At 36.5% G+C, this 12080-nt stretch overlaps 1 protein-coding gene across 19 annotated transcripts in view; it reads left to right on the top strand.

Moving 5' to 3' along the window:
• Positions 1–8664, top strand: part of Gm7072 (predicted gene 7072) — a 34109-nt gene extending 25445 nt beyond the window's left edge. For 12 of the 19 annotated variants that reach the window (XM_030249943.1, XM_030249953.1, XM_030249947.1 and 9 more), the window contains 3 exons: positions 2080–2127; positions 4640–4766; positions 5634–8664. In XM_030249943.1, the coding sequence (XP_030105803.1) occupies positions 2098–2127; positions 4640–4766; positions 5634–7546 (2070 nt within the window). In that variant the 5' untranslated portion in view covers positions 2080–2097 and the 3' untranslated portion in view covers positions 7547–8664. The other 7 variants (XM_030249956.1, XM_030249957.1, XM_030249958.1 and 4 more) reach the window with 4 other exon arrangements.
• The last annotated feature ends 3416 nt before the right edge of the window (positions 8665–12080 follow it).

Raw genomic sequence — 12080 nt, 5'->3', positions numbered from 1 at the left:
TTAGACACTGTCTTGATAATCTCACTACATATACTTCAAGTGATACCCCTCAGTTCTTGGCTGCTATGGATATCCCCTATGATGACAACCCTGTAATTCCACATGAAAGTAAAAATGTGTGACATGGTCTCCTCTTATATATACTGAATTCTTCTTTGACACTAATATAAAATTATAGTAATATTTCATGAAATAAATATTCTCTCTAAATTTATACTCATAATGTATTTATTTTTCTACTTAGAAATAATTTGAAATTCATGATATTCCCTATCTTGGAGTTATTCTAAAATCACATATTGTAGCCAGTATTTTATGTTGTCTGTGTTGAACTGATTTGGTTTTAGAATATGGAAAAGTATTAGTCATGTTTATTCTGACTAGATGCTCATAGTCACCTATTGGATGGAACCCAGGTCCCCTACTGAAGGAACTAGAGACAGTACCCAAGCAGCTAAAGGGGTCTGCAACCCTATAGGAGGAACAACAATGTGAACTAACCAATAACCCCCCCCCCCAACTGTGTCTCTAGTTGCATAGGTATCAGAGGATGTCATAGTCGGCCATCAATGGGAGGAGGGTCCCTTAGTATTATGAAGATCATATGGCTCACTACAGGGGAATGCCCGTGTTAGGAAGCTGGAGTGGGTTGGTTGGGGAGCAGGGTGTGGGGAGGGTATGGGGGCTCTGGGGATAGCACTTGAAATGTAAATGAAGAAAATATCTAATAAAATGTGCCTTAAAAATAAATATTGGGTAAAGTTAAAAAAAAGTAGATGCTGAAAAAAATACTGCAAATCCTTACTAAAAGCTATGAAACATATAAAAATAGAGAAAATACTAAATTCTGTTTCATTTTACAATTGCATTATCATAATCGGTATTATTGCTCTGAAAATTATGTTTTCCCATGGAGCCATGAAGATTAAATAAGATATGGAATAAAATATACTCAGGCAAAAGATGATATAGAATGAGTCCTTTATAAATCTGCGAGTACTGTGGAAATGATTCACTTTATCTTCATGCATATCCTCCTATGAGTAGCAGCCCTCAGAGAGTTTCTGCCATACCTGCATCTTGATGATTCTGCCTTGGCATTGCCTAGAACAGTTCTCAACCTTAGGGTCATGATGCCTTGGGGCATAGACTCTTTCACAAGAGTCACCTAAGGCTACCCTAAATCATGTATTTCTGATTGCCTTAGGGACTGATACACCTCTTTTATATCAATCTACAGATAGGCCTACCCCATGTACATATATTAATTCATGAGTTCCTTGTACTGTATTAAAAGGTTTCAGCATTAGAAAGGCCTAGAACCACTGGCTTAGAACATTTAGCACATGGACATTCCATTTAAAGACAGGTGTGTCCTACATGGTAATATTCTACTTATGAATGCATTCACGTGCATTTCAGTGGTCAATATTCCCCCACAAGGTGTGCATGCAATTTAGAAAAGAATTCCACATTGAAAGGAAGAGTTATTGGAAAGATACATTTTACCTCAAGAACAATGTAAAGCCTTCTTAGAGGATGATGGAAATGGCTGTAACTCGACCTGAAGATGATTTATCAGTTTGTGAAAAAAAAAAAAAAAACCCAAACCATGATCTTTGATGGATTGAATCTGTGTCTGTACATCAGGACAGCAGGACACACATGGAAAATAGATGTACTGTATCTGCAAGGTAGAATGACATGAAATGTGACCAAAGGATCAGATATTGTGTTCTAGTGTGATGACTAATGAAACTCTATTTAATTCTCGGCATTCATTTAGCCCCCACTAGTCATTAACCTATGACTCTAGTCCTTGAAAAGTTTCCAGTAATAACTCTGAGTAGCAGTGTTTTACAGCAGGTGTGTATGTGCTGTTTGTGCCTGCTGCCTGCCGAAGTTAGAAAAAGACCTCAGATTGTAGTCATTTTCCTTGCCACATTAAATATATCATCCATGTTCTCCTTTCTGTAGGAATGTTGACAAGTTTTCTGGTATGATTTTTGTTTTTATTTTTTTATGTGGTTTAGAATTGTTTATAACACAGGTACTTATTTTTAGCTTTTAATTTTTCAGGTAAGAGTAACTAGAAGAATGAACGCCTCTCTCCTAAATGCTCCTCAGGTCAGTGTCTAGTCTACATTTCTTAAAAATTCCTCTTATTATTTAAAACATTTGAAACTTTAGTTCTCTACCTCTGGTAATGTTACCAAAAGTGTTTGGCTTCTTTAATTTATCATTGTTCCTCGCCAATGGTCAAAATTAAGCCTTTAGATCTTTCACTTCAAGTGGCACAAGCACAGCCTTGTGCTGTTCTATTTTCACTGGATTTTATACTATGAGAACATACATTTCCAAGGAGTGAAGACCTGCAGTTCTTGTAGAGGAAATATTGTAGATGATGGTTAAATAATATTTTGATGACTTATTTCTACATAGGTGCCCTTTTATATTCCTGGGGAAGGGAGGTCTCAGGTGCTACATAAATTGCATTTCAGGAATAGTAAGGTTTCTAGAAACATCTTTCTGAATGTAGTTCTTCACATGGTCACTGACATCACGGAGAAATATATGGATGAGTAGAGTTTATGGGGAAGTAGAATTAGAATATATTCACTGTCTTAAATCCTAATAGTAAATATTTCAACTCCATAGAGGCACAGATGATGGAAGGGATATGTAGCTTTCTCTGACCGTAACATTGATGTGTTTGTGAGGACATGCAGATTGCAGTATTCTGGCATCTCTTTTTGGCATTTTGTGTTACACAGTGATCATGGGTGTGTTGACAAATGAAATCTGTTTGTCTCTAAGAGGCTGCACAGTGCTCAGTGTGGTCAGTTCTCAATATAAAGATGATTATTTTCTTTTACTCTTTTGTTTCATTTTTTAGAAGTTATGTAAGCACTACTGTGTGTACCTTTTTATTGCAGCACATGGAATATATTACTAAATTTTTTCTGAGGAGTATTGCCTTGTTACTTCCTATAAGCCATGTAATTTCAATCATGAATGAATGTTCCTCTTAATTTGTTCTCTTTTTTCTTTAATGGGAAGAATGCTCCATCCACCATATTGATATGTTTTCCCTCTCTTCCAAACTATGTATTGCATAGGGGAAAACTCTGAGGAGTTGTGGCACTGCTTCTTTACAATAATGTTTTATTTAACTGTTTAAGTATATAAGTGGTCGTCTGTATGTTTTTATGTTTAGTGAGTGACATGCCTGTGAATCCCTGAATTCAGCATCAGTCTCTTGAGACTGAAGACAGCCATGCTAGTTAGAGCAATGTGTGTAGAAAGCATGAAAAGAAAGTTTAAACTAGATGATGTAAATTTTCAGTTAAGTCAGTCTTACTAGCAATAATGTATTTAAAAGATTTAGTATAATTTTCTCAATTTCAAAACACAATTTGATGAAAGATAATTATTCTACTTCATCTGAGAGCATCATCACATATACCATTTATTTATACATACATGTCTAATTATTCTGTAGTAAAAGACCATATGGAATTTATGAAATCATAATTATCTGTATTGCATAGGTCAACTTTGAGAAAATTAAATAATTTTAATGCTAACTAAATCTGTTTTTTCCTTATATCTTTTATTGTTGCGAATATAGCCTCATAAAATACCATTACAAAGTACTTGAATCTGTGTGTCCTTTGGGATGTTGAATGTGTTCACTGATATTACACTCTTCTGTTTAAAGAAAAAACTGTGGTTCTTAATTTATCTAACAATTCTGCATTCACATTCTACCTCTTTGTTCCAGATAGAGTACAGCATTGCACCTAGGCTGCAGGATGTCGACTAAGCATTTTAGAATAGAGTCAGGTGAGACCCAGCTGAAGACAAGAGTGATACAGTGTTCATAGTTGAGCAAGGCTGACAGCTGTAGAATTTAGAAGCACAGTTTTACTCCTTGTAACTTGACCATCTGTGATGTGACACTGGGATTCTGTTTGATAGAAACCCATACTTCATAATGATACATTCTTCCATGTGGACCTCACATGTGTATGTTATATTACCTAAAAGCTTGCTGTTTATGACCCCATTATGTAATCCTGTTCCAGAGAAAAGTAGAGTACAATAAAGACTATGACTCTTTTAAGTAACATCCTTTTTAAAAATTAAATTTCGGTTTTCTTTTATGTATGTTGGTACATTTGCCTGATGTATGCATATGTTGCTATATTTTACTATGTCCTGTTGAGTTCAGAAGACAGTATTAGTTTTTGAAGGATTAGAAATAAAAGTTTGCTGTATAGTTCATGTGTCTGCTTGGAAGCAATTTACAATTATAGAAACAAACAAATTTCCAAATGAAGTAATAGTGGCATCTTCATCTGTTGCTAAGTTCTTAGAAAACACCAGAAAATTCACGAAGGAGAAAGACCTTAGGAATGGCCTCAGTATAGTATGTCATTCTATGCATTGTCTCATAAAGCAACAATGCTTAACTTCTGATACATTTCTATAGCACTTCTAGAAGATGTTGTTTGTCCTCAAAAATTTCCCATGACTCATTTTTATCACAATGTGCCTCTTATTCTTTTGGTCGTTTTTATCCAGGAAAACACTTTTGTCCAGGAGCATATGATGAACAGGTAATTTTCCATTACAGGGTCAGTTAACATTCAAGGATGTGGCTGTTGACTTCTCACAGGAGGAATGGGAATGTCTTGACTGTGCTCAGAGGGCATTGTACATGGATGTGATGTTGGAGAATTACAATAATCTGCTTTTTGTGGGTAAGAATACTCTTCTTGTAGAATTCCTGACTCATTCTTTGAATTTACCTATTATTTGCTTATATAAACCCTCTAAATAAATCTAAAGACTCCCAGAATAAAGGAAATCCTGGTTACCAACATAAGTTCTTCACTGTGTTTCCTTTACAATTCTCTTCATTCTTTGGAAGAGTATCCAGTATTGTATTCTATGTAATCTCTCAAAACATGGCATCTACTTTTAATCAAAACATCAAAGTTCAAAAACTCCTGAATAGTCAGAGCAAGAAAATATATTGCTACAATTGTAGTAATTTTACTGTTGCATTAAAGTCTTCAATTGTTTATGAATTTTAAAAATCAGGAAGGTTCTAAATAGAGAAAGAGCTATTGCTTGTGTGAATTTTATTGTTACTTATTACTTAGTTTTTAACCTGTGGTTTTTATGTGTAGTCCTGGTACAGCATGTCTTTCATATCATGAGTTCCATGCCAATGTGGAATACATAATGAATTCCTAGCTGACCTAACCTACACTTTGTTACTCTGTCACAAAACATAAATAAGAAAATAGAGAAAATTTTTTACATGGTCATTCAGGGAGATTCATTGTCAAAGTCCTTTACTTCTAAATAACCTATTCTTTTTACTTTCTGCCAAGCACAGTGGTAAATAAGAAATAGAAGGCTATTTTTTCCTGTCTTTTGATATGCATGAATTTTGAGATTGTTCTAAGCAGCCATGTAATGATTGTGAAACAAGAAAGCCCACTTTTGAGAGTTCCATCCTTGAGAATCACTAATTTATGTTAGAAAATTTCAGGAAACATGGGATATTGTCTTACTCATCCACTAATCCCTGTCATCTCTAAATGCATTTTTTTTTTCAGAGAATCAATACATGTGTCCTGAATTTGAGAACATGTTGAATCAAGATCTACAGCATATTGTCCACGAACATGCAAATACCCAAGTGAAATCTTATGAATGTCATGAGCTTGACAAAATCATCCATGAGTCCACAGGAAGTGCACCTTCTAAAACTAACCTCAGGGCTACATCTGTTGAATCATCAAACCTAAGCAGACATGAAACTGAAAACAACAGAGAACCTTGCAAAGATAAAAACCATGTAAACTGTTTCAATTTGTGCTCTACCATTAGTCTAAATCAAGGAATCAACATAGGAAAGAAAGAATACAATGGTGCAAAGCTTGATAAGGTTTTTGACTCTAAAGAAACCCTCATATTGAAACAAACCAAAAGTGTAAAGAAACCTTACAAATGTAGTGAATGTGAGAAATGCTTCATTCAAGTTGGTGATCTTAGAAAACATCAGAGAATTCATAAAGGAGAGAAACCTTACAAATGTAATGAATGTGAAAAATGCTTTAGCTACAAAAGCAGCCTTAGAACTCATCAGAGAATTCATACAGGAGAGAATCCTTACAAATGTAGTGAATGTGACAAATGCTTTTCCCACAAAGGCAGTCTTAGTATTCATCAGATGTATCATACAGGCAAGAAACCTTACAAATGTAGTGAATGTGAGAAATGCTTCATTCAAGTTGGTGATCTTAGAAGACATGAGAGAATTCATACAGGAGAGAAACCTTACAAATGTAATGAATGTGAAAAATGCTTTAGCTCCAAAACCAACCTTAGAACTCATCAGAGAATTCATACAGGAGAGAAGCCGTACAAATGTAGTGAATGTGACAAAGGCTTTACTCTAAAATGCAGTCTTATCATTCATCAAGTGTATCATACAGGCAAGAAACCTTACAAATGTAGTGAATGTGAGAAATGCTTCATTCAAGTTGGTGACCTTAGAAAACATCAGAGAATTCATACAGGAGAGAAACCTTACAAATGTAGTGAATGTGACAAAAGCTTTACCCAAAAAGGCAGTCTTAGTATTCATCAGAGAATTCATGCAGGAGAGAAACCTTACAGATGTAGTGAATGTGACAAAGGCTTTACTCTAAAATGCAGTCTTATCATTCATCAAATAATTCATACAGGAGAGAAAACTTACAAATGTAGTGAATGTGACAAATGCTTTTCCCACAAAGGCAGTCTTAAAGTTCATCTGAGAATTCATACAGGAGAAAATCTTTACAAATGTAGTGAGTGTGACAAATGCTTTACAAAGAAATGGCGTCTTACAAGTCATCAGACAATTCATACAGGAGAGAAACCTTACAAATGCAGTGAATGTGACAAATCTTTTACCCTGAAAGGCAATCTTAGAGATCATCAACGAATTCATACAGGAGAGAAACCTTACAAATGTAGTGAATGTGACAAATACTACACTCGAAAAAGCCATCTTATTGTTCATCAGAAAATTCATGCTGGAGAAAAACCCTACAAATGTAGTGAATGTGACAAATACTACACTCGAAAAAGCCATCTTATTGTTCATCAGCGCATTCACATAGGAGAAAAACCTTACAAATGCAGTGAATGTAACAAATGCTTTACCAACAAATATCATCTTAGAACTCATCAGAGAATACATTCAGCTAATAAACCTTACAAATGTAGTGAATGTGACAAATGCTTTACTGAAAAATACAGACTTATTATTCATCAGAGAATTCATACAGGAGAGAAACCTTACAAATGTAGTGAATGTGACAAGTACTTTACCCGAAAAAGCAGTCTTAATGTGCACCAGAGAGTTCATACAGGAGAGAAACCTTACAAATGTAGTGAATGTGACAAATGCTTTTCTCTTAAAGGTGATCTTAGAAAACATCAGAGAATTCATACAGGAGAAAGAACCTTACAGATGTGAATGTGACATGTGCTTTACCTAAAAATTCAATTGTCATCTTCATTAGAGAACTCATACAGGAGAGAAGCCTTACAAATGTAGTGAATGTGACAAATGCTTTACCCATAAAAGCAGTCTTAAAATTCATCAGAGAATTCATGCAGAAGAAAATCTTAAAAATATAATGAATGTGACAAATGCTTTAGCCAAAAACAATCACTTATCAGAGAATGCATACAGTAGACACCTTCACAAATGAAGTGAATGAGAAAAATCCATTCCCAAAGAAAACCACCTTAGAATTCATCAGAGAATACATATAGGAGAAGGAACTTATAAATATTGTAAATGTTCAAATCCTTCAGTGTTGGTTCACCACTTAAAATACATCAAGAATGCACTCAGGTTAAAAAAAAAAAAGGAAAAAAAACCCTATGAATGTGATATATGAGGAATGGTCTTTACCCAAATCTCAGACCTAAGAAAATACCTGCTAATTTATATTCAGAAAAAAAAAGTGTCCATTGGAAAAACTATGACATGTGCTTTATTCCAGCGGTATTGTTTGCAACACTTGAAGCTCTACACTAGAGAATTATTACATATGCGAGGAAGTTGGAAAAACATTTAAATAATCCTCAAATCTTAGGAGTGACCCAGGGTTTATGCTCAGAGAAACTGAAAATGCAGCAATGAAGGAAATCTTTCATTAAAAGTTTTTACTTGTTCACTTTTAAATATGTCATGATGGAGAAGCTAAAAGAATATGGAGTTGTATAAACTTTCCTGGAGACTGAATTGATCTATTTCAAAGAGAAGCTGTGAAATACATGCCTCAAAATAGCTAATGAAACTGACAGCATTCTGTATGTTTAACTCAAAGGAACATACTCAAATTATACTTCTTAAAAGAGGATTTGACAAACTGAGCCACAAAGATAAGATGCTCTTTATCCTGTTCAGATGCCTACAGATAAGCGGTTTGCTTCCAATTTCCACTATTTATCATCTGTATCTTCTGCTGGTTTTAAGTTTCAGGATAGCAATTGTCTTTGAGTCCCTTGTGCTCTCATTTACTAACTGCTTCCCCTAAGTCCTGTATGTAACTCCAATAAATCTCATTGGTTTAACAAGTTGAACTTGGCTGTTTGTATTTTACAATTGGGATAGGTAGATTAATGTGTGTGTGTGTGTGTGTGTGTGTGTGTGTGTGTGTACGCCATCTCCCAAGAAAATGTTCCTGACAAAAGGATGCTGAACCCATTAATATTTTCTGCAAACTTGTAACATAAAATGAATATTAGAGCAATGTTTTTAAAGCTTGGGTAGCAACACCTTTGAGGGTAGAATGAACTTCTCAGAGGGGTTGCTAATAAACATAAGACAATGTATTTTCAGTGGTCTCAGGAGTGAGACACCCTTCTTTTGTCTCCACATGAGTCTGCTTGCATATGAGTACTTTAAATTATATGAAAGTGATGTAGGATTAGGAGAGTTGGCACCAGTGTTCTAAAGAGAATGCATTTGTGTTCAATAAAATAGGGAAGATTTTGTTCATTGTTTCAGGCTTTCTGCCATAGTAGTATTAGTTTCAGTTAAAATGGCTCCCCACAGACAGAATGTAGATGCCTTGGGAGCCTGAGCAATAATGCTGCTCTCTTCCTTGAACTCGACGCTCAGAACAAAAGTATCCATTGGCAAATACTACAGACCATTGTGTAGTCCTCTTATCCTGTTGTACTTTAACTCTTAATTTTATATGCATCAAGTAATGAATTAGATTTGAGTTTATTTTGTTAAGTATTTTCTAGAATGCTAATACCATACACATACCAGAACATTCATCTTAAAACAAAACTGAATTACTGTCATTACTCACGTAGTATCTTCATCTTAATTTCAGATGTGAGTCCATTCCTATGAAAACCATGACACCATGAAGCCTTAAAGAGCTAACCTATGAACAATAGATGAGGTACATGTTCAAGTAAAGTTTAAGAACCCCCAAAGTGTCCTGGAAAGTCATTTTGAAGAGTTAAAAGAAAGAAGAGAAAGTCTTTACACCAAGCCATAAGAGTCTTAGAGTGTTGATAATAAATTCAGAAAACCTCAGAAAATTCTGGCATTAGGCAAAGTGATATGTTACAGTGGATAAATCTTCATCACCAATTTTTCAACAATTTAAAAAAATAAGGTACTTACCCCCCAACACACACACTCTAGCAGTTGTTCTGGAATGTCCCTAGAGATAGAGCCAACAGATAAAGATAGAGGTCACCTACCCCTCCTCAGAATTCCCAACTGTGCTTCATATCAGGGATGTGAGCTCACTGGGGTAATTCCATCTTTGTAGCTGGTAGACCCCAACATGCTGGATTTCTGCAGAATAAAGAATAAAACACTCTGTGTTTAGATACTATTGAGTCCTTAAGCAAATAGTGGACCTTTACAGAGGGTCTTTAAATAGACCATGTGCAGCTTGCTTTGTATAGAGATTAGATGCTGCAGAACTGCAGCTGTGTGGCTCTTGTGGGGGAGAATAGTTATCTTGCAGTATCTCTTGTCCCTCCCTGTGGTTCAGGAGAAAACCACACTGCAAGGATATGAGCATTAAGGGAATATTGCATGATCCATTGACATGTTGTGTGGGGCATTGGGCTATGCACAGACATGCTGGTTTCCAGTCAAGTGGAGAGCTGAACCACGGGATGCAGTGGTGATAATTCACCTACATGGGATGGTAGGCGTTCCCTCATATCTTCTGGACTCAAGGAGTCAAAGTTACTGCCCCCACAGCCCCCACAAGAGAAGTGTGACTAGTAGTCATGTAGACAATGTCCCAAGCTTCTGACCTTCAGGCTAGACTCATCCCTAGTTACCTAGCAACATCATAGATAACAGCCTACCAAAAGAAGGGCTGCTTAGCCCCACCTTACTCTCTTATGTTCTGTCCCTCTCCTTACTCTCTCCTCTCCTCTTACTCTCTTACTCTCTCTCCCCCTTACTCTCTCTTTCTCTGTAGCCTTTCTTCTCTCTCCCTCTTCCTCTTCTCTCCTCTTGGCCATGGACTGTCTGTCTCTGTCTCTCTCTCTCTCTGTCTCTCTCTCTGTCGCTCTGTCTCTCTCACTCTCCCTCTCCCTCTCTCTTTTACCTATTCTCTTCCCCCCTGCCTTTCTACAATAAAGCTCTAAAACCATAGACTGTCTCTGTTCATCATGGCCCTCTGTGCTTGAAAGATGGGATAGGCTTTCTCCTAATGAGCCCTTTCTAATCTTCCAATGGAAGGCATCCCTGTGCTCCAGTCAAGGCCCAGACTAAGGACTCATGCCTGTGTGGGAACCTCTCTCCTTCTGCCCTTTCTCTCATAACCATGGTGCTACAGGGTGTCACCCCGAGAAAACTCGGTCAGGGACTGCACCTTGTCCACCCCAGCCCCCACGTTGAGAAGGGTCAGTGGCTTAGAAGCCCACCCAGGGCAGAGTGGAAAGTGTCTGGCAGCCCTCCCATATCCACCTGCCCAGCGCATAGGACGAACTCTGGCCAGATGTGGGATATCCTCCCTTCCCCTCCTTCCCTTATACCCTTTAGTTCCCACAATGTTGGTCCTTACTGGAAGTGTAAGTCTTCAGATTTTGTTCCATAAAAGTTCATGAACAGTGGTGTATAGTACCATCATCCCAACAATTCGATCCCTTTTGTACTGTCGTGTTTTGGTTGACTGATTAGAAGTGTTGGAACTCAAGTTATGCCAGCTAAAACTGCTCCCTATGTATTTTCTGTAATCTGAAAAGGCTTGAGATCTGAGAAATCATTTGTAGAATCCTTTATTTTGTTTTCTCTTTACTAATCACATCCCTGTTAAAAGTCCAGATACCTTCTGAAGAATCTATTTCTCATGTGCAGAGCTCACTAATACTACTAATAAGCCCAACTTGTTCCACTGAAAAGGAGAACAAAGAGCCCCAGAAGGTGAGGTGAGAGGGACAATGTACCAGGTATTGGGATTCGGATGGTGAAAGTTAAGGTGACTAGAAATTCCATTGGGGTGGGGATGAGTCCATTGTGGTGGCATACAATTTAATAGAATTGCTTGTTTTGAAGAGGACACGAGTTCAGTTTTTAGCCCTTATTGTGGTTGACAACCATCCAGAATGTTAGCTCTGGACATCTGAAGTCTTTTTTTTGACTGCAGTTCATAACAGACACGCAGAATACATACACACGTTTTGCAAACACTTATACACATCAGCTAAAAAAAAAAAATCCCAAGAAAATGTATGAAAACAAAGGTTGTAGAAATTGGTTTCACTACATTCTGTCTCTCTATAATTGATCTGCAGTAATATTTCAGGTATAATCTCCAGATTTTCCTAATGTTCATGTGATTGACATTTTATATAAGAAGTGTTACTAGGAGAAATTATAATATACTCAACTGTGCATGCCAGTGATGATGTCTCCATTCTATTCATATCTCTTTTTTGTCCTCATAGCAATAGTAAATGTTTTTCAATATCACTGTAGTGTATTGCCAAATTAGGGAAATTCATTCTTC

This window comes from Mus musculus, chromosome 17 (genome assembly GCF_000001635.26).
Source record: "Mus musculus strain C57BL/6J chromosome 17, GRCm38.p6 C57BL/6J".
Taxonomy (NCBI): Eukaryota; Metazoa; Chordata; class Mammalia; order Rodentia; family Muridae; genus Mus; species Mus musculus.
The sequence above is the reverse complement of the archived record's forward strand: the minus strand, read 5'-3'. Positions and strand labels throughout refer to the sequence as shown.